The 23,238-nt window shown below is 41.8% G+C and overlaps 1 protein-coding gene across 1 annotated transcript in view; it reads right to left on the reverse strand.

Moving 5' to 3' along the window:
* Positions 1-22,288, reverse strand: part of ZC2HC1A (zinc finger C2HC-type containing 1A) — a 40,145-nt gene extending 17,857 nt beyond the window's left edge. The window contains exons 1-5 of the mRNA XM_064442507.1: positions 21,959-22,288; positions 7,423-7,496; positions 6,578-6,694; positions 6,236-6,371; positions 874-1,022 (exon numbers count right to left, since the gene is read on the reverse strand). Coding sequence (XP_064298577.1) covers positions 874-1,022; positions 6,236-6,371; positions 6,578-6,694; positions 7,423-7,496; positions 21,959-21,974 — 492 coding nt within the window. The 5' untranslated portion in view covers positions 21,975-22,288. The remainder of the gene's footprint in view (positions 1-873; positions 1,023-6,235; positions 6,372-6,577; positions 6,695-7,422; positions 7,497-21,958) is intronic.
* Positions 22,289-23,238: the final 950 nt, after the last annotated feature.

Genomic DNA, 23,238 nt, shown 5'->3' on the forward strand with positions numbered 1-23,238 from the left:
TACGGGAGAACAGAAAATGATGACCTGCTAGGTAAACTGTTTCTGGTACAGTATCATGCAAATACTTTCCACTAGTCTGCATTCTTATACATCCAGACAATACTAGCAGGAAAGACTATCTAAATCAGTGGTTCTGGTTTTTTGTTTAACTGTATATCTTTGTGTATTTTCCGCTTTTCTACAGCTCTTGAGCTTAACATTATCACCCCATTACCAGTTAATTTTAAAAAGAATAGTCAAGGGCAGGATCATTTTTGTCTTTCAAATCTTACTTTCACCCATGTGCTCTGAACGAGTCCCAGCACTGATTCAGAACACAGTGCAAGAATCACTAAGTAACTATTTGTGTCTGTTGAACCCTTCACGGCTTCCAGAAAAAAGAGCATTACACCCAATAAAAACACAACTACACGTTAATCCTTCATTTGTTTCCATCGTAAGTTAACTACTGCAGCTCTTACCTCAATATGCCCAAATTTCTCTAAGTCTCTGGTCAGCCAAAATATTGCTGTCAGTTGTCCTTTAGTCATGTACCTTTGTTTGTTCACTTAATGAACAGTCTTGAATTGGATTCAGAAGACTCACACAACAAAAATTCAACTTTCTTTACAATTATTGCATCTCTGCTTCCTGCTGCTACCCTTACCTGTCTTTTTCACAAATCTCTGAATTAAATTCATGACTGTTTTTGGCTTTGTAACTGCTGCAATCTGATTTATGGATCTCTGCAACTCTCATAACAATGCAAAAACCTCTTCCATGCTTAGTGCCTAATTTCAGTCTAGCACAAATAAAATTACAGAATAAAATAGTTAAATGCATTTAAAAGCAACACACTATTTAACAAGCTTGAGTAAGAAAAATGTAGTTTACCTGTGTTCGAGTAGGAAGCTTCCCTTTGGTATCAGCTGCCAATTTCCCCTTATTAGTAATACGCGCTGCTTGCTCCTTACAGAAATTGATATGCCTGTCAGCTGCATTTTCATTAAATCTCCTTTGACAGTATGGACACTGAATGTAATCTTAAAAACATAAAAACCAAACATTAAGAGACTTTAAACCACTTTATTTTTAAAAAACAGTTATTGACGACCAGCCCCAGCCCCACCCACAGAGAAGATTAAGGCCTCTTGAATCTGAAAATGAAGCACATATTGCTGGGGAGAAGAATGTTGTCCACATGTCAAACAAAAGATGTTTCTTGTTTGATGGATAAGAATGAGTGGTTGAGGATCAGAAATAACCTCAGCAAAATCAGAAACACATTCAGAGATGCCATTCAGCAGAGAAGGTGGCCAATGAGTATATGGACACAGCAGAGATATCAGGGAAGAGAGAAGGGGCGGAAAAAAGAAAAATCAAACACAGTTCAGTTTGTTCAAGAAATGGAAATTAATTAAAACCTTTCCCATACAAATAGCAAAAGACAACAAAATCTGTTTCCTCTGGCAGTTTTGAAAGGACTGAAAAATACCAACTGCAATATTGGAAATGATCATTAAAAAAATAAAATTGGAAATTTAACAACATGAATCAGCCAAAATTAGGAGAAATCCATAGAGACATGCATGCAAAACAGGGTAATTGGTAGCTGTATTATTTTTCAAGGTTAATTTATTCACATTGCAAGCAGTACTACTTGCGGGAAACTATTACTAACATTAGAGAAAAAGCAGAAAGGCTAGCTAAATGTTTTAAATCTTAAAAGATCCCTCATCTGTATGCTGGAAATAGACCCCTTAAAATACACTGCCCTTTGAAAGTAAAATGGTTGCACTGCAGTTTCAGATAGACATTTTACTGTCTGGAGACATGGATGTTGAATTCCCCACATTACAGTATTCAAAACCATGTAAATATCAACTTCAGAAGAGCTGGACACTGGCAAAACAGGTTAAATTAGTATGTTACTAGGTGTTTATAGGAATGTACTGAAGAAAATGAGGAGCGATTCAACAGTCACTGCTTCCAAGACTACAGTTAGATATTATACAATGAAAAATAAAATTTGGATTACGTTACTACTCCAAATGCAGCAGATCTGGCTTAAGTAGTTATCCCTTTAAGTTAAACAATTTTTAATAAGTCAAATGAGGCAGTGGCCAAACCATGAGCTGTGACCCAAGAAGCGTGAGCAAAGGACACCGGAAGAACACAGGAGTCCTTCACAGAAGCGACAGCATGGGAATCTCATGTGATAACAACAATGAATTTTTATTCATTTGTTTTACATGAACTCCACTAGTGTCAGAGTACTCAAACATAAACTATATCTTAAAAGATAGAAACTGGGAAGAAAAAGAACTTTATCTATACAGCCAAACCAAGATAGGCCCAAAGGTGGAAAAAAGTAATAAAAAAGCAAAAGAGATTCACAAAGGAGCCATAGTAGCCCCTAGTTAACAAGAAGAGGCACTTCTAGCTGGGGCACAGCTCAGTTCCCACAGAAGACTTTCAAAGCCCACTAAACTAAATGGATCAGTCTGTACAGGATTAATGTACACTCTTAAGGATCAGGGACTGTATCTTCATCCTTTTGTAAAATGCTTAGCACTAGTCAGCCACCTGGCTATGTGGAAACACTGTTCGTACTGTCTAGAAGAACTGTTAGGATTCAATGTAAGCTTTATAAAATATGAACTAGTCAAAATAAGTGGGCAGTACACATATGCAGTCAAGTTCAATGCAAATGGGGTAAATTAAAATCCTTCTTAATATCATGAGGCTATTCTGCACTTCTAAAGAAAAGGTGGAACGGGAGATCAAAGAACCAGCAATACCACTTGTTTGCAAATTCAAAACGTTCAATTAAGAAATGTTAATACAGAATTCTTTTCTTTTAAAGGAAAAAGACTAGCAGCTAGTTAGAAATAGGCATGCCAAAGACAGAGCTGAGTAGGAGGGGATGAATATACTCCATGATAACCTCTCTCCTACACGTTAAATTGGAAAAGGAGCAAGGGTAGCTGCTCCACTCTATTTTTGTTCTGTTCGATTTTTGGGAAGAGACTCCATTGATCAATTCATGCATTTTCTCTTCATTCCTGGTTCCCTCCTCCTAAGTCTTACCCACTTGTAACGGCTTTGGCTGAGATAGAGTTAATTTTCTTCACTGTAGCTTATACCATGCGGTGTTTTGGATTTAGTATGCAAATAATGTTGATAATACACTGATGTTTTAGTTGTTGCAAGTAGTACTTACACTAGTCAAGTACTTTTCCAGCTTCCCATGCTCTGCCAGGTGCACAAGAAGTCAGGATGGGAGGAGGCACAGCCAGGGCAGCTGACCCAAACTGGCCACAGGGATATTCCGTATCACATGACATCATGCCCAGGGTATTAACTGGGGGGAGCTGGCCAGGGGTGGCAGTGGTCATGGCCCAGGGACTGGTGACCTCAGCTGGTAGGTGGTGAGCAGTTGCATCACGGTTTTGTTTCCCCTGGGTTTTGCCTCTCTCTTGTTATTTTGCTTTTCATTATATTATATTATTATTACTTTAATTAAACTGTTCTTATCTCAACCCACCAGTTTTTCTTACTACTGCTCTTCTGATTCTCTCCCCCATCCCACTGGGGTGGGGGGAGCGAGCAAGCAGCTGTGTGGGGCTTAGTTGCTGACTGGAGCTAAACCACGATACCACAACAGCAGCAGGAAGCCAGGAGAATACAAACATAAGACTCAGCTTGGAAAAGGTAAAAAATGGAAGCAAGAGAAACAGAGGCACAATATCTTTCTCTTCCCTTTACCTGCTATCTGCTTTCAAGCAGGCTGAATAAAGTTACTTGCTTTGCTTCAAACTTATTTGCAGTCTCTGGAACTAAGGGAGCACATTTTAGCAGCTTTCTAAGCTAGACTTAGTTCTGGGCTCTTCTGCTTGTAATGCAGTACCTATACAACTAGATTATTAACAATCCTTTCCATGACTGAGCCTTATGTTTCTTATCCACAGCATGCCAATAGCTATACTGGTTTTACTTTAAAATGCATCTGGCATGGCAACGTAGTGTACTGAATGCTAAACAATATGACTTCACTTCTTACTATGAATGTACAATTACAATCCTAATACTGGACTAACACGTTCCCTGTAGAGAAGGAAGGTAGGGAACACTCGCATCTTCACTTGCCCAGACAGGCAGAAGCAAACAAATTATTTAGTCCTGGTTTTTCCCAATCTTTTTGAAAATAGCCATTCACCTGATCAAATGGTTTAGCTCCTGCTGGCCGTGGCAGGGACTGTGCTGGGATACACACTTAGCAAAGGCCACCTGGTTAGTCAACACTAGGGGATCTGCCAAGCAAGCTGGCCCTGCCCAAACAGAACCCTTACGTACTGTGGAAGGGGATAGAGTCCCTGTAGTGCATGTAAAAATATGTTCGGGAAAACAGTCTGGGTTATTACTGCCTCAGGTGAAGGCAAGCCCATTCATGGGACTGCATTTGCTTGAGGACTGGGTGCACTTGGTGGGTGATGTGGGAGGATGGAGGAGACCGGTGTGTAGCTCAAGGAGATTTGGTTTTGGGTGAAAACAGCCAATGAACTGAATAGTATGCTGTTAATTGCTCTATAATGTTGTATATCATCACTACTATGGTTGCTATATGCCATATCAATGGTATCACGGTGGGAAACTCCCGAATCAATAAAAAAAACCCCTTCAATTGAGCCAAGCAAAGTGCAGCAGTGATAGAACAAGGACTAACAGTGCAGTGGTGATGGAACAAGGACTGACTTCAGCATGCAACAATCCAACACCACACACAGCACCCCTCTGAAAGAATCGTACAATAGATGGAACCCAAAGTCAAGGACTAAATGAACTCAATGAACGTTTCACAGTTTACAGGGGTGGTCCATAGACTAGGGGAATGATAAGTGAAATCTGTATGTTCTGTTAAAGGATGAGAAGGCGGGTAGGGGTTACTGAAATTGTATTGGATAGTATGGGACCTGAGCATGATGTAAATGATATGGAATAAGGGGTGGCTACTGTCATGGTTTTAGCTGAGATAGAGTTAATTTTCTTCACTACAGCTGGCATAGTGCTGTGCTTTGAACTTAGCATGAAAACAATGTTGAGATAACACACAGATGTTTTGGTTGTTGCTGGGTAGTGCTTGTACTAGTCAAGGACTTTTCTAGCTTCCCATGCTCTGCCAGGTGCACAAGAAGCCAGGAGGGAAGGGGGCACAGCTAAGAGAATGGATTTAAACTGACCAAAGGGATATTCCATATCATGTAATGTCGTGCCCAGTATGTTAACTGGGAGGGGAGCAATCACGGCTCGGGGACAGGCAGCATTGGTCGGCAGGTGGTGAGCAGTTGTATCGTTTGTTTCTGTTTTTTTTTTCCTTTTCCATTTTATTATATTATCATTATTTTCATTATTATAATAATCATAATTATTATAATATTATTTTATTGTAATTATTAAACTGTGCTTATCTCAACCCACAAGTTCTTCTGCTCTTCTGAATCTCTCCCCCATCCCAAAGGGGTGGGGGGAGTGAGCAAGCGGCTGCGTGGTGTTCAGTTGCTGACTGAGGCTGAACCACGACAATTCTCCAACCTATTACCACATCAGAAGCTAACTGAAAAAGTGTATTTTCTTCTCACTAACATCAGACTGCTTCAATGCTTTACCCAGCCTCAGTTCTGAAGGCACCCAAGGACAGTTACTCCCTTGTTAATACAAATCCCACACATCTCACATACCCAAAACACAAGTACCCCAACCACCACATGAGGAAGGATCACATGCACACTACAGCACACACTTCATACATGAAACTAAATGTGAATTCAGCAAGAAATTGGAGAGACTACATTCAAAGAACATAGTCGACGAGCATTCCTACAATGTAAATCGGTGGTGGGTGTCCAGCGTCAGTAGCTAATTAAAAAGGTAGTCTGCTCTTTCTGAGCAATTCCACTGCTGTGGACAGAAACAAGGTCTTGAAACAATTTTTCCAGCCTATGATTTATACGACAGCAGCAAGCTGCAAGTTGCCCATAACTACCTTTTGATGCATGAAAAATCAAGTCACAGGCTTTGAAAGCTACACAGGATGTTAACCAGCCAGACCCACAGTCACAAACCAGCACCTGCATAGGGATAATCAGATAGTCATCTTCAAGAACTTGTCAATATTGTAGTCCAACAAATTCCCTTCCAAATCAATTTCTTAAAAATTAACTTAAAAATCTCTAAGGAACTCAATTGTTTTACATACCAGGGTCATATGATGGCGGAGGTGGTGGAGGCAGTTTTCCACCATCTTTGAGATTAAGTCCTTTGGCTGCTCGTATGGTTGCTATAAATTCCTCATGCTTTCTTCTCCAATTGGAAGGTTTTTTGGGTGGTTCTGGCTAAGAAGCCAAAAAAGAAAGTTTTATACGTTTGAAGCTCTTACTTCAAGCTAAGCACAGGCCTTATTTTAGTACACAACTTTATCGTTAGATTTCTTCCAGATCCTAGTTGATCTAATGGTTACAAATTGCCAGCAAAAATAAGCCTTATTATAATGCATACAGTTTGCCTAAAATGTTCATATGCAGATTAAATTATGACATACCCGTGGCTTAAGAGGTTTTACTGTGGGAATGTCAGTTCCTTCTGCTCTCTGTCGGCTGGAATCAAATGTCTTCCTCTTCTTGGCAGAAGTTTTTTGGCAAATGGGTCCATGCTTTTTCTACAAGCAGAAGAAAAACAAAAAGGAGAATAACGAACTCAGTTTTGAAAACATAAGTTATTAACACGTTAATTCCCTCTTTCTCAATGTGACAAATTGGGAAACAAGGCCCAACTCTTGATGAATAAGATCAGACTGTTTTCACTCAAATATTTATGCCAGACATTGCTTTTAGAACAGAACTACAGGAATTAATGAATGCATATACATGGTAACAAAAACTTGAGTGATGAGGAAGAAAAATAGTGGGCGTCTGTATTTGTTCCTTCCAAATAAAAATTGATGGTAGGTAGGCAGCATTTGCATTGAGTGGCAAGACAAATCAGAAGTGCCTGAATTTCATATTCATATTTAAAGACTGACCAATCTCTATTAAGACTGGAGAACACAGTATTTTGAAGGTGGCTAACAAAACACTATTATTAGCTGAGACTGCCTGATGCTAGGGCTTACATCTGCAGAGGCAAGGCGTGATTCTATGACCATAGAGAAGATGCTTTTAGAAGCATGTATTTTCAGAAAATGATGGAATGCTGAAATAAAGTTAACCTCCTTCTAGAGAGTTTCAAAACTGAGAAAACTAGAGTCGATAATTTTTTGGGAAAAAACCCACAAAAGACCCACCAAAACCAAACATCTAGATCTACTTTATTTATCTATACTGAGCATTGTTTAACTCCTGTATCAACTTATCAGATCTAAAAGCCAACAGTGCTCATACCACTTACAAGTGCTGCTGGAAAGAAAGTCCTTCCGCAAATCCTACATGGCAGCAAATCTCCAGTTGGTACTGTAACCTCACCTTAAAAACAAAACAAAACATACTTCTGTAAGAAAATGTTTAAGTTTGTGATAAAAATATCTTCCTAGATTGCTAACCGCATATACTTAGCAGCAATAACAGCTGTTACTGCAAAAGTATACATTCTTTGAACTGTGCAGAGATTGTGCAGATCAGAAAGGAAATGATACACAAGTCCTTATGTACTTTTGGATGCAGGCAGGCCCAGTAACATGTCAGCATCAATGCTGATAATTTACAACACCTAACTCTGCACCTTTAAAGGGACATCTATGTGTCAGCATGCAAATGACGGATTCACTCTAAGTCACAATGACAGCCTAAACACACACCAATAATAACAATATTTAGTGGGTATTTCTGTGTCTTTGGAAGAGAATCATCTGTTATAGCAGTAAGTCACATCCCACCACTTATTTTTCTCTACCAAGTTAAACTGTTCCACTTTCTCTTGGAGAGAAAGTATCTTCAACATTATATTTTTATTCAGGCTATTACTGAGTTTACAAAAACATTTCTGATGTTGCCATTCAACCATTGGTAACAAAAATGTAAATGGTATACTTGACATACAGCAAATTCACAGAAACAGATAAAAGACCAACAAATCTAAGTATCCAAGCCTATGCAAGCAAATGTATTCATAGAGTACACATTATGCAATGGAGTCACAACAGAGATTAAAAACTCCATGAGGTTTCCCAATAACAAGCATCTATTATATTTAGTACTGTACCAGAGACACAGGGATACTTTTATGTCACACATGTGAATAAAGAGGCAGTAAGTTTGGATTAGTTCTGAGAACTACTAGTTGTTTTCTCTGTACTCAGTCTGACTATTACAGACAATACAGCTCCCTCTATTTATACAGAGTTAAAACAAAACCACTTTGGATTGACTTGTGTTTTAGGCAAACCAGTGGCTTAAACTAACAAAGTTACAAACATAGCAACGTTCAATGATTTGATCAATTTTTGTTTCCAATTCCACAGTGGAAAATAACTTTCCATCTAAACATACATACTTGTCAATTAACTGTAGGACCAGTCCTAAAGAAAATGGAAAATTTTCCAAAGTGTTTCATGGTGAACAAATGGAGATTCGGGCAGCCATGGTTCCCACTGAAAAACTTATTTTTCCCCAAATGTAAAGATTAAAACTAAGTGAGATTTCTAGTAACAATATGTAATCATTACGTCTATTTCTGCCTTTATCAATTACTTGCATGAAGTTCACAATCAGTATGTCACTACATATAATACATTAATACACTACAGAGCACAATCCATTTTACGAATCACAAATCATATGAAAAGTGTTCTGCAGTTTATAACATTTATTTTCATATCTTTAATATATACCTTTTTCATGTAAACTTGAATAGGCCCTTGTCACAGCATAGCAGGACCATACTGACAGTAACTTTGAGTTTTACAACTGAAGTCATCATCAAGCTTCCTTTTGTGTGATCTAAATGTATGTGTGTTTAGATATACACAAGTAGGGGGAAGTAGGAAATACAGAAAATGTGCAGATAAATCTTGATTTTTTTCTATTCTTGCATCTGAATTATACTTGGATATTATCAACATTTACTAGAAATTTTTATTGTTAACTGTATTTTTGCAAGCTCTATTTTAAACAATCACATCTGAAAGTTTTTCCATAGGCCTGTTTTCTTAAATTCACAAGCCTGAGCATAATGTTAATCACAAGTATTAACATGCACGCTGTCATACACAGCTTTGATGGATGGAACCAGCCCTCACCATTGTCCTCAAGGGTAAGCAGCAACGGTTGTAAGCTTTCCTCAATTCTCCCACTCAAAAATACAAGGTATGGACAGATTTCTTTTGTTTGTTTCATTACTTCATTCTTCAGAGTTCTCAGCACCCTCAATGCTGACACCACTGCAAACTCACTTCTGCTAAAGAGTTCAAATTCCTTGTACCACATTATTCTAATACAACCCTCAGCTTTGCAGAAACGAGAGGGGCATTTCATAGAAATGCAAAGTGACACTGTGTCTTTAAGCAAATAACTGAAATAAATCAGAATTAGTGATTTTTAAATCAGGTATATAGTATAAAATTAAAGGTTTGATTGAGAGAAGAATTCTTTCAAATATCTGCCTTAATAAAAGAAGCTAAGCTACGTATTCCACCATATTCTTCTGTTCATTGAACTCTGGAATTTGAGCTTACATTTAAACTCACCATTAAAAAAACAATAGACTTGTGAGATGTTCACCTGATTGGCATTAGTTATGCATTGGTATATCATATGTAAATACTGCTCAATTAACACTCATTGCAGCTACAGTTACACAGCTGGATTACCTTACAGCATTCCTAGCCTTCTGCTGCTGCTGGCAGGTACTCAACCACATTTGCCAAGAGCTATTTCTACTTCTAATACACCCTCCTTCCTAATACAAATCACTGACCCAAAACAAAAAAGGAAGTTATTTTGAAAAAAATGAAAGTTCCTTAAGTCTTGTTGAAAATGGGAAGTCTACAGTCCTTTACATTTACACACTTATCCTTTCAATTTCTTAATCATTCCTGTGAATTTCCCCTCCTTTAAAATAATGCCTTTCCCCCCACCCCAAAACCACCCCAAAACCAAAAATCCCCACCACAAACAAAACCAAACCATAAAATCTTAACATTTCTCTCTAGGGGTCCATAGGCCTTCCCTTACAGGAGAGTTAGCAATGTCATCAATGTTATGTCTGATAATTTTAAAATAAAACATGGGAATAAAATTGTGAAAGTTGGAAAAGAGTTGTTCTGATTTTTCTTTTTAAGAAAAGGTATTCATGCATGGAATCTATTGCCATCAGCACGCTTGTTATTGACATTGCTTCTGCAAAACAAGTGACAAATGCACAACATAAAGGGGAAGGAGCTCTTACATTTTTAGTAGTAATGTAAAAATTTAGTATTTTTAAAGTCAGCGACAAATAGGGTAACTTTTTGGCTATATTGTTTTGGCTATAGTTTACGAGGATAGTAACTATAAAGTGTAATAAAAATTGAAAAAATCTTATTCTGAGTTATTTTAGTCTGATAAAATTAAAGAACAACAACAAAAAAGCAGCATCTCACATTGAAAACTTTGGGATTTGTTAAAAAAAAGGCATGGACTGGCTGAAACTTTCTCTTGATCAAAAGCTAACAAAAATAGATCATTAAACTGGGATGTATTCGATGGGGGAGAGGAGGTAAAAAACAGAGAACACTCAAATCAAGAAAAAGAAAGATTTGCTTGGCAAATGAGCCTGAGAATAGACATTGGAAGTAAGATGGTGTCATAGCAATTTTCTTCAGTCTTCTTTAAGTCTATGAACAATCCAGGGATTGCCCTCGTTTTGCTTATACTACCAAAGACCATTGAAGATCCAGCAGCAACACTTCTTTTTCCTTTTACCATCTTTAATAGCATTAATTACCAGCAGTTTACATGCCTGTATTAAACACTAATACATTAATCATGTATTAATAACATATTAATAATGCATGGACAAACATTGATATATTAATCATGTATTAAACATGAATGAATATACTTAGAAAAGGACAGACATAATTATTACTGTTTATCTAATCTAAACACACTTAAGGAAAAAGAGAAGTATGTTCAAAATGGTTACATGCATAACAAAGGAAGAAGTGACTTCAACTACCTAGACATATGCTGGAAAAACAATAGGGCAGCTCGCATGTCATCCACCAAGTTCCTGGAATGCACAGAGGACTGCTTCCTCATGCAAGTGTTAGATGTGCCAAACAGGAATGAGGTACTGCTGGACTTGCTGTTCACAAACCAAGAACACCTGCTTTGGAATATCTCGGTTAGTGACAGCCTTGGCTGCAGTGATCATAATATTGTGGAGTTCAGGATCCTGCTGAGCAGGCTGAAGGTCAGTTCTAAGACAAGGGTTCTGGATTTTAGAAGAGCAAACTTCAGCTCGCTCAGAGCTCAGCTGGGAGGGATTCCATGGGAAGCTTCCATGGAAGATAAAGGAGCTAGCGAGTGCTGGGAGTTCTTCAAGAACTCTCTCCTGGAAGCACAAAACCAGTTTATCCCCTATAAAGGAATGGGAAGTAGGCGAAGCAAGAGGCCCCCTTGGATCAACCATGACCTCCTCGGTCTACTCAAATCCAAAAGAGAAGCATACCAGAAATGGAGAAGCAGAGGGTTATCCATCGAGAGCTACAAGGGCATTGCCAGAGCATGCAGAGATGCAGTTAGAAAAGCACAAGCCCAGCTTGAATTGAAACCGGCCGTAGATGTCAAAAATAACAAGAAAGGGTTCTTCAGGTATGTCAACCGCAAGCAGAAAAAGAAGGAACACATAGGCCCACTGTTAAACAGAATAGGAGAGTCAGCCACCAGCGATGCTGAAAAGGCAGAGGTCCTCAACGCTTTCTTTACCTCTGTCTTTACCAACACTGCTGGGTCCATTTGTGTACCTGGACTTCTCCCAAGGCCTTTGATACTGTCCCTCGTGGCCTCCTCCTGGATAAATTAATGCGTTGTGGCCTAGACAAGTGGTCTGTGCAGCACATGGGGAATTGGCTGACAGGCTGCACCCAAAGGGTGGTGGTAAATAGCTCTTTTTCAAACTGTCAACCTGTCACAAGTGGGGTCCCCCAGGGGTCGATATTGGGCCCACTGTTATTCAACATCTCCATAAGTGATCTGGATAACAAGATCAAGTGTAGCCTGATGAAGTTTACAGATGACACCAAGTTGAGTGGGGAAGTAGACACTGCAGAAGGGAGAGCTGCTCTGCAGGGAGATCTGGATAGGCTGGAAGAGTGGGCCAGCAAGAACCTTATGAAGTTCAACAAGGACAAGTGTAAGGTCATGCACCTGGGAAAACATAATCTGGGAGTGCAGCACAGACTGGGATGCACTTGGCTGGAGAGCAGCTCTGTGGAAAGGGACCTGGGGGTCCTGGTGGGCAGGAAGCTCAACATGAGTGAACAGTGTGCTGCTGCGGCCAAGAAGGCCAACAGGATGCTGGGTTGCATCAAAAAAGGCATTGCCAGCAGAGAAAAAGAAGTCATTATCCCACTCTACTCAGCCCTTGTCAGGCCACACCTGGAGTACTGTGTACAGTTCTGGTCCCCACTATACAAAAAGGATGTGGACAGGCTGGAAGGGGTCCAGAGAAGGGCCACCAAGATGATCACAGGACTGGGAAGCCTGCCATAGGAGGATAGGCTGGGAGAACTGGGTTTGTTCAGCCCTGAGGAAAGGAGGCTTAGAGGGGATCTCACCACCATGTACCAGTACTTCAGGGGTAGCTACAAAGAAGACGGGGACTCCTTTTTTACACGGAGTCACATGGAGACGACAGGAGGGAATGGATACAAGTTACTCTTGGGGATATTCCGACTGGACATGAGAGGGAAATCTTTCACAGTGAGAAGGGTCAACCATTGGAATAATCTCCCCAGGGAACTGGTTGACTTGGCCACATTGGACACTGTGAATAGTCATCTGGACAGGGTGCTGGGCCATCTTGTCTAGACTGTGCTCTTCCTAGAAGGGTTGGAGTAGGTGATCCCAGAGGTCTCTTCCAACCTGGGATTCTGTAAGTATTTCAGTTGAAGTGATGCCAAAACTGATATACAGCTTTACACTCTGTTCTCCCACTGTCTGAGACCAGGTCTCAAAAAACCCAGAGTTCAACCTATGAAGATGCTGGGTATCTGAATTAAACAACTAGACTGGCAGTTTTATTAGCTGTACTACAACAATCTCACCACTTGTGTTTCTAAACTGTCCCTGTCAGAGCACTTCCTCCTCCAACTACTTCCAGAGTACAACCACCCTTCCAAATTATTTTTCTCCTACCTACAAATGAATAAGTTATTGCACACATTCTGTTTGAATATGGACACAGTCCAATTACCCATACTTTCTGTTTTTGGAGTTTAGCTGTGAATTTCAGGTGGAACTCAAAGTCTGACAGTCAGTCTCAGACATAGCATAGTACTTTCAATACTCTTATAGATGAGTTTAGACTTCCTTGAAACCTAGATTTCCAGAGAACAACCTTTTTATTTCTCCCTTTCATATTCAAATACAGCAACTGCTTACAGAACGTGACACCTGCGAGTTCTCAGTTTTATCTTTCTCAGTACAACGTGTGGACCCACTTATACATACAAGTTTGATCTGACAGAGTCACAGGCATAATGCTTGCTCTTGCTGTCACATTTACAAATTAAGCAGTTGTGTAAATAGACCCCATGCCTAGAGGGAGCAAAAGTCTTCAGTATTGCTGAAGAGCTATTAATTGAAGTTTTGTTACATTTCCTCTTTTGGAGATCTTTGTACATCCAAGTATGTGTCTGCACTTAGATATGAAGTATAGAATGCTTCAAAGAAACAAGACTGCACTTAGTCTCAGTAACAGTATTTTGTCATGTGGTAAGATTGGTTTGACTGCCCTTCAAAACCTTTTATTAGCATTTACTGTCACAGCAGTGACAGCACTAAATTGACTTTGGCCAGACAACTGTGATAATTAGAACCATCAAGTGTCACTGAATTCAAACTTGCAGAAACATTCTGGTATGATTTCCAGTCTTGATACCAGGTACCTATTTCAAACCAGCAAGTAATCTACTACTGTTGAAAGTTATTACTTGAAGAGCACTTGCCAAATTCTTCTCCTGCAAAACCGTGTTTATTGCTTTTAGCAAAACTCCCCTTTCATCTCCAACAGGAGGGTATCCACTTAAGAGTTCCATATACATACTTCAGGTACAAAAAAAAAAGTGATGCAGTGCATTCCCTGCATTAATTGGAATCTATATCATCAAGCCGCAGCATCTAGTTCTTTGGGGACTGTCAGTCTCCAACATACGTCCACTAATCAGTACTGACTGGGTTATATTTTTTAATCAACACATTAACTAACAACAGTCTGAAAAGCCTAATGACAAATACCATAAAAAGAGTGTCACTTAAAAATGAAACTGATGCAGTGACATAGCTAGGGAACACTTCTTTGAACAAATACAATTGAAAGTATTAATTTCTAAGGAGTAATTTTAAAGAGCATTAAATAAAATAAAGATGAATGTATAAGAGTAGGAAAAAAGTATACCGATAATGGTGTAAATTTTGCAAGTTGTCACTATTTTGCCAAAAGGAGTTCTGAAATGCAAATGAAAGTCAGACAAATACATCATACCGCTTAAGAACAGGAAGTACTTGCCATACTTGGTAAAGTCTGCTTGATAACTGACATCGTGCATGATCTACCCCACCAAGCAAATCCCTTCTTGCCTATGCTATTCGGCAGTTAGTAGGAAGAGTTAGAGAAAGGAAGAGGAAATCATAGTAAGCTCTGTCTCTTAGTATTCAACCTTTCACATACACTGAAATTTTTACACAATTAGGTTAGTCACAATTGTATAGCAAATAGCAAACCAATCTACTTTTATCTATCTACCCCTAATTTTAGAGGAAAGCTTCATGAATTCTTTTCTACTTCTGTATTGACAATGCAGTCTAATCTTGTATAAACCTGTCAGCCTTCCAAAAGATAACAAAAAGCAGCATAACTTCCATTCCTTCAAGCTGAAAAGCTTAAGTAAGACTTTCTTAGTACCTCTGCATGTTTTTGTATCAGCTCTTCAGTCTGACAATGCAAGTGCATTATATTTGCCAAAATTACTGTTATTGCACTGAACATGAGACTGATGATGGTGGCTTCTGTATTGCTTCCTTGAGAATAACATACCGAGGAGAGCCCCACCACCTCAATGTGACAATCTGGAGGAGGATTCTGTGAAGGGTTTTTTGTGACTGAAAAGATTAATTGCACGCACTTAAGAATGGTTGTAATCGCAGCACATGCACAACTTGCACTGCAGCGTACTCCCCTTTTCTGTAACTGACTGTCCTCCTTGCCTCCCTTCGTCACATGAGCCTAACTTTTACTGTGAAAACACACCAACATCACACTACACATCCTTAAAAATAACCTATAGATAGCGTATCCCACGGGATTCTTCAAAGCAGATCCCTAAACAAGACAAAGGCTGCTCTCCTGAAGTCCAGGGTTGAGATCCTGCTATTTGCCCAGCCCCCTCCTCTCAGAATCCTAAATTCAATCATCCCATGGTCACTGCAGGTACGGCTGCCCCTGACCTTCACAAATCACATGCCTGTAGGTGTGAAGTCCAGAATTGCCTCCCCTTGTCACCTCCTCGATCATCTAGTCAGGAATTTGTCATCAATGCATATCAGAAGCCTTCTAGATTGTTTGTGCCTTGCTGATTTGTCCCTCTAGCAGGTATTGGGTGGTTAGAGTCCCTTACGAGGGCCTGTGAATAGGAGGCTCCTTCTAATTATCTGAAGGAGGCCTCATCATCTTCCTGATCAGGTAGTCTGTAGCAGACACCCACAACAACATTTTCCACATTGGTCTGCCTGCTAACCCTGATCCATAAGCTCCCAGGTGGCTCCACAGCAAAGCTCCATGCATTCTTGCTGCTCACCCACAAAAAGGGCAACTTCCCCCTTGCAGTCCAGCTGGTTCTTCCCGAAGGGCCTGTATTCACCTGCGGCAACACTGCAGCCCTGCGAGCTGTCCTACCACCTTTGCATGAACCCAGCAAGATCGTAGCCCTGCAACTGCACACAGACCTCCAATTCCTCCCATTTGTTGCCATACTGTAAGTGTTAATGTACAGGCACTTGAGAGGCACTCAGTCGTAATGATTATCCAGAAAAAATTTAAGAAAGCTTCCCCTGTAATGCGTATGGAAACACAACCAAACCAAAAGCAAATAAGCAGCACTATCTGATCGATCTGACTTCCAGATACATTATCTGGTCTTCTATTAATAAGCTTTAAGATCAACTAAAGCACTAGAGAGCATGTGACCTGCAAAATCTATGTACATGTTATACAATTCTGCTTTGGCATTATAAACTCATTATTCTCCTGTATTAGGCTACAAGCACCGTGATGACTCTAAGCAGGTAGTCAACTGAAGACCAGCGTTCTCCCAACAGCGTTAAACCAAGACTGCTTTTCACCAGTGACCCCCAAAGCAATTTGGGGCTTACATATTCTACTACCCAAATGTAATTGGACAGAGCAATCCCGATCTAACTCTGCTTGCTTATCAGAATATTACTTGGCTAACACATTATCTTTAATGTGTTAAAAATAATTTTGATAATAAACTTCATTTATAATATATTGATTCCTAGTTTCCCACCCCCTGGAATTTCTTAAAAAATTAAGTCCACTCCTCACCCCCTCCAGTCAACTATTTAACATACTTCTGGAACTAGATTTTACTGAAATGCAACTGATTTTGATAATAACTACATCATATGTGTGTGTGCAGGTAAAATACATTCATCTTTCCACTATATTCAACCAACTGAATTCAATTACTAGAACAATATAATTTCTGCAACTTAAGTTAAAAATGCAAGAATTCTACAAAACTATAGAAAAGGGTATAAAATCTATTAATTCTAAGAAGCTGAAGAAACTAACCTGAAACACTCAAATTCCTGTCTGCACATATTACTTCCTTTAAAGGTGAAACACATTCTGATAATGCATTTCCCATCGTATCACCCTAAACTTAGCTTTCAGAATTCTTCCTTAAGTAAAACATTTAAATTTCTTTCCTAAAACATAAGCACTTATCAAAAAAATAAAAACATAATTGCCTTAGAAAAAGTAAATACATTGACCACAATTATACAGCATATTAAATGCCCAAATTAGACCACTTAAAAGAGGTGCAAGAATACCTAGTGAAACATAGCCGTTTAATGCAAAGTAATATTTATCATCATGTTTTAATGGCTACCGGACACAAACAACTTAAAAAGAAAATACATTAATATTAGTTTTGCATTTCAATCTTTAATAGTTTCCAACTTGCTGATTTAAGAACAGTACTGCAGAACTAATTCTTCCTTCTGTTGGACAGATAAGATGCCTTAAAAAAAAAAAAAGCCTAAGTGTTCCAAGAAGTCAGGAGCCTCTCTCAAACGGACCTTAAGAAAATGGCTGCCAAATTAAGGAAACTGCTCCACGCATCTAGTGAGGGCGAAGATGAACACTAAAGGCAAAGGAAGACTCACATTAATAATATTGTTTTCAAAACAGTAATAATTTTCTACACTATTAGGGGAAAAAAATAAGCAAGACTGGGCACTAGCTTATTCAGAAATGCTGTCAAAGCAAACACTCACATTACTAATATAAAACCCCAAACTAGAATGCTTGAAACTTTGGGGTGGAGTGGGTTATCTCAGACATTATCAGTGCCTGTGAAGGCTCCAGGGACAAATGCTATTACAGCACAGATCTCAGCCCTCAGCAGAAAATGCTATAGCGCGAGCCATAGTCTTACGAGACCTTGAGGGCACACCCAGACTGCTTGGAGTCTGAATGCTTAACCACAGTAGTCCCTGCTTGGCATCTGCAAGGGAGAGCTCTGGGTTTGAGACTACAGGCTATCCAGAGCAAGCAGCCACCCATCCCCTCCCAACCACAACCAGCCTTCCCTGGCTGCTAGAGTGCAGGCTGAAGGAGAACACTGGGCTGGGTAAGCACTGCCATTACCTACCACAGAGACCTGGACTTTTGCCCTCAGACACAGCTGCCCCTCTGCCCTTTACTCCTTAGGCAGCAGCAGTCCCGACCCGCTGGGATGGGCTGCGAGCAAGTGTGGGAAGCGGCATTTAGTCAGCTCAAGCAGCTGCTGCCGGCATCCTCCCAGAAAAAACAACAGACTGGAGAGAAGCTGATCAGACACCACCATTGGGCTGCTCTGGCTTATATGAAGTCAGAACTCAATGCGTGGATCCCCTCCTCCATCTCCTTCAAGCAAAAACATGCCAACGTGACAGCTTTTTTCTTGACATCTAGCAGTGAAAGCAACAAGCACACGTTAACCCATCAAAAATGGTGCTGAGATTCTACACATGAACTATGCAGGAAAGGAAACTCACCTTAGCGTTCGCTACATTTTCAGGCACAGACGGTCTATCACTCTAAGTATTTTCATCAGTAGATTAAATAAAAATTGAAAACCAGCCAAAAAGCACATAGGCCGCAAAGTAACAAATGCTGAGCTAGCAACTTTAGAGTTAACATCAAATTTGTCACTTGTAATTACAAGTGTGCAATGATTCCTTTTACAAAACTTCAAAGTTACAAATTTGACTTTCAGTATTCATCTAGTAATATAACAATACTGTTATACAAATAAAAATAAAATAATAGAGCCACAGACTTTAAAAAAACCAACAAAAGTAAATTTTAGAAGAAACTTTTCTTCACACAGAAACGTATGTTGCCATGTCATTGAACATTTAAACTTGCACATAGTGGGGAAATGCAATTGCAACACTGGAAAAATTATTTAGCTTTTTAAATGTCACTAAGGCAGCTTCACAAGCCAACTAATACACATCCAACTGTCCACATCATGGAAAAAATCATTATAAACTGGGTACAGTTCTTTCTTATTAATAGCATTCTTAAATAAACAGCAATAAAACAGATCTTGCATTTATAAAGCTGAGCTTCAGAAAATCAAAGCACCACCTTCTGAGGGTGGAATGTCCAGGCCAAGAGTCCTGAGACTGAGGACGGGGGTCTGCCGCTGTCGTAAAAACGCAGCAGTAAGCTGCTGCCAAAAGACAAAGTCCTGCCCTCCACCCTAATCACGTCCCTCACACACACAACTGCCAGGACCTACTGTAGAAAGCAGCTCTGGGAATTGATTTTGCTGAACACTAACATACAGAGGGGGCAGACTGAGCCAGATTTCAGAAGCTGCCCGTTCCTCCATGTGCAACTGTGCTTCTGAACACAAATTTAATCTAAAATTGCAACCAGCAATGTTATTATGAGTTTCCAGTGGAACAATGACTGAAAAAAAAGAAGCATAACACCCAATGAAATAATTTATTACTGTTATTGGCTTTGCCTACATTTTTCCTGTCTTGGGGATACCTTTCAATAGAAACTTCATCTGAGCCTAACCTCATGTGCATCAAGAGAGGCAGCTTAAACTGAAAAACTGTAAATAAAAGCAAAGTCACTTGCTTCAAATGCTTTGAAGCAAAAGAGGAATGACAGGGAACTGCTCCAGCAAGTCCAGCAGAAAGCTACCAAGATGATCAGGGGACTGGAACATCTGCCTGATGAGGAAAGGCTGAGACACCTGGGTTTGTTCAGCCTTGAGGAGGGAAGACTGAGGAGGGATCTCATAAATGCTTAAAAATATCCGAAGGGCAAGTGCAAGAGGATTGGGCTGGACTCTCTTCAGTGGTGCCCAATGACAGGACAAGGGGCAACAGGCACAAGTTGGAACCCAGGAACTTCCAGCTAAACATGAGAAAAAACTTCTTTCCTGTGAGGGTGACAGAGCAGTGGAACAGGCTGCCCGGAGAGGTTGTGAAGTCTCCTTCCCTGGAGACATTCAAAACCTGCCTGGATGTGTTCCTGTGCCCCCTGCTCTGGGTGTGCCTGCTCAAGCACGGGGGGTGGGACAAGATGATCTCCAGAGGTTCCTTCCAACCCCCACCATTCTGTGATTTTATGCTGTGGCGATTTGTTTAGAGAAAGAAAAACACAGTACAAAGTGACCCACAAAAATGCAAAATACGATATTCTTCAGTTTCAAGAACTTTAGCATTTAAGGATGCTAGGTAACTGTGGGATATGAGTGTTCAAAATGCAAGGGCATCTGAAGTCTTAGAATTAGCTTAATACCTGTGCTATTCTCAAATTAGTCTCATGTGTTCAGAAGGAATATTTCAGATCATGGAAAAATGCTCTGATAAGCTGTAGCTTTTTAAAGTACTTTCAAGAAATGGTTCACAGAGTAAACATCAGACTTCACCTATGACTTAGCTGTTCTTCCTGCCACCACTCCCAGTACCCACCAAAACAGAAACAAAATGTAAACCATTTCCAGCAAAGTCAGAAGCTGGACAAATTCTACTGCAAGAATGATATGTTTTTTCAGGCTTCTGCTGTTATCTGTAGATCTGCTTTCTTCCCACCCTCTATTATGAGGGTGCGAGAGCTTATACAACACAGCTGGCAGAGCTGGCCTTGGTAAGTTAGCTCATTGCTAAATCGATTGGTAGATGGGCTGCAGATGATATGCAGTCCCAACGGCAGTCAAACACACAGCTGACTCAAAATTACAGCAAGATTTCCCCTTCTGGACAGGCAACATACGATTGTCACAGGGCTGTCAGGAAAGTCAGAGTGCCAGATAAACCATTACTGGATAAGCCACTGGCCACCACCTTTCAAATTCAGAAGGCATTAACAGTCAGCAAAGCTTACAGAGTAAATCAAATAAAAGAGAACCTCTTGGGATTTTAATGCCAAATTACATTGTCCCAATTTATAGCCTTGATGAAGTCACTAGGTATAAGAACAGAGGCTGATGACTGTAAAATCTACTAAGACAGGTATTCAGTGAGAATTACATCCCCCTTCAACTGCGCTAGAAGAGAGAAAGAACAAATGCTATCTTGCGCTCACCCCTATTTAAGCACTCAGTTACCTCTAGTGAGGTAAGGCATGGAAGACTTAATGACTGTTTTGTGATAGTTACTCAGAACAGGTCTGTATCTTTTCTTAATACAGTTAAAGCAGCTTGCAGAACACAGTAATGACAGGCCTACCAAAACGCTCAGATAGCAGGCCATAACTTCACAAATTCCAGGGTGATACCTAGGCTATGATGGATACTCTGGAGGGTGACAGCATCTTCATGAACACAACTGGCACACGGTAAAGTTGCAAGTATTCTGTCAGCAAACGTATACTTAGCCTTCGCTGCAGTAAAGTCTTCCACAGCATTGTAAGCATATCCTAACACCCACCTTAGCCATTAATTGGAGAAAAAAGGCTGCCCGGCAAAGATGCCGGCGCGAGTCGATGCCGCACCCAGCCGGGGCACCCGCTGCCTGTGGCGGATCACCGAGCGGGCTCACCGCCATCCCAGCTCAGCCGCGGCAGAAAGGGGCCGGCAGGGAACGGCCACGGACCCGCACCTCGGCTGCCGGGGCCGAGCAGCGCCCGAGACAAAGCGCAGCGAGGCCGGCCCTGCCTCCGCGCCCGCCGGCGCTCCCCGGCCCGCCGGGATCCGTTGCCCCCCACCTTTGTCTGCCACCCCAAAAACACGCGGCCACGCCCAGCACCCCCGGCCGCGGAGCGAGGCGAGGCCGCCGCGCCGCCTCAGGGGACGCCGAGAACGGGGAAGGTGGCTCCCGTCGCCGCCGCCGCCGCCGCCGCCGCCGCCGCACCCACGCACGCCCCGCCGCACCACAAAGCATCGACACGACCCAGCCCAGGTGCCCGCCGGATGCCCCGGGCGAGGGGGAGGAGGGGAGGGAAGGGACCCCCCGCCGCTGCCCCTCACCTTCCAGCCCCTCCATGGCGCTCCCCAGCCGCTGCCGCTGGCCCCACCGCTGCTGTGGCAACGCCACCACCTCCCGGCCCGCTAACAAGCGCCACTCCCATTGGCTAGGCGGCGTGCGCGGGCGGGCGGCTACGGGCGGCCCCTCACGGCCACAGCCGCCGGGCGGGCGGGCGCGCCGGCCTCCCCTACGAGCACCGCCCCACGGGCACCGCCCCGCGGCAGCCGCCGGTGGCGGGGAGCCCCAGCTCGCCCCTCGGCTGCGCCCCCGGGGGAGCCGGGTCTGAGCCCCCGCCTGCAAAGCCCAACCCCAGCCCAGCCGCGCTGCAGTCTGACGTGTCGTGTGGTCCGTCACGCTGAGGTCACGCCACCGTCAGGACCTTTTTCCTCCAAGAGCAGCGCCTCTCTCTGAAAGCTGACGACGTAACACGTGGGCAAGAAATCCCCGCACTGCTGAAAAAGCAACAGCGCGGCCAGTCCCTGCATGGGCACGGGGGGCGGCCCGGTGACAATGCCCCCACGTAGTGTCAGGCTGCAGCCCGTGCCCCCTTGCTCGCGGGAAAATGGACAGTCGGGAAAAACACCCTGCCTTTTTTCCTTCTGTTATTTTCTTATGTGAAAGTGATGATAATATAAAATTAGTATGTGAGGGTGTCTCCCGCTGCAGGACAACATTTAAGTAATGGATGTTTTTGGAACGTAGCACTAAATTGCTGTTGACTGATGGGTATGAATAATGCTTGATACATATTGTCACAGAATCACAGAATCCCAGGTTGGAAGAGACCTCTGGGATCACCTACTCCAACCCTTCTAGGAAGAGCACAGTCTAGACAAGATGGCCCAGCACCCTGTCCAGATGACTATTCACAGTGTCCAATGTGGCCAAGTCAACCAGTTCCCTGGGGAGATTATTCCAATGGTTGACCCTTCTCACTGTGAAAGATTTCCCTCTCATGTCCAGTCGGAATATCCCCAAGAGTAACTTGTATCCATTCCCTCCTGTCGTCTCCATGTGACTCCGTGTAAAAAAGGAGTCCCCGTCTTCTTTGTAGCTACCCCTGAAGTACTGGTACATGGTGACGAGATCCCCTCTAAGCCTCCTTTCCTCAGGGCTGAACAAACCCAGTTCTCCCAGCCTATCCTTGTATGACAGGCTTCCCAGTCCTGTGATCATCTTGGTGGCCCTTCTCTGGACCCCTTCCAGCCTGTCCACATCCTTTTTGTATAGTGGGGACCAGAACTGTACACAGTACTCCAGGTGTGGCCCGACAAGGGCTGAG

Source organism: Phalacrocorax carbo, chromosome 2, assembly GCF_963921805.1.
Source record: "Phalacrocorax carbo chromosome 2, bPhaCar2.1, whole genome shotgun sequence".
Lineage (NCBI taxonomy): Eukaryota > Metazoa > Chordata > Aves > Suliformes > Phalacrocoracidae > Phalacrocorax > Phalacrocorax carbo.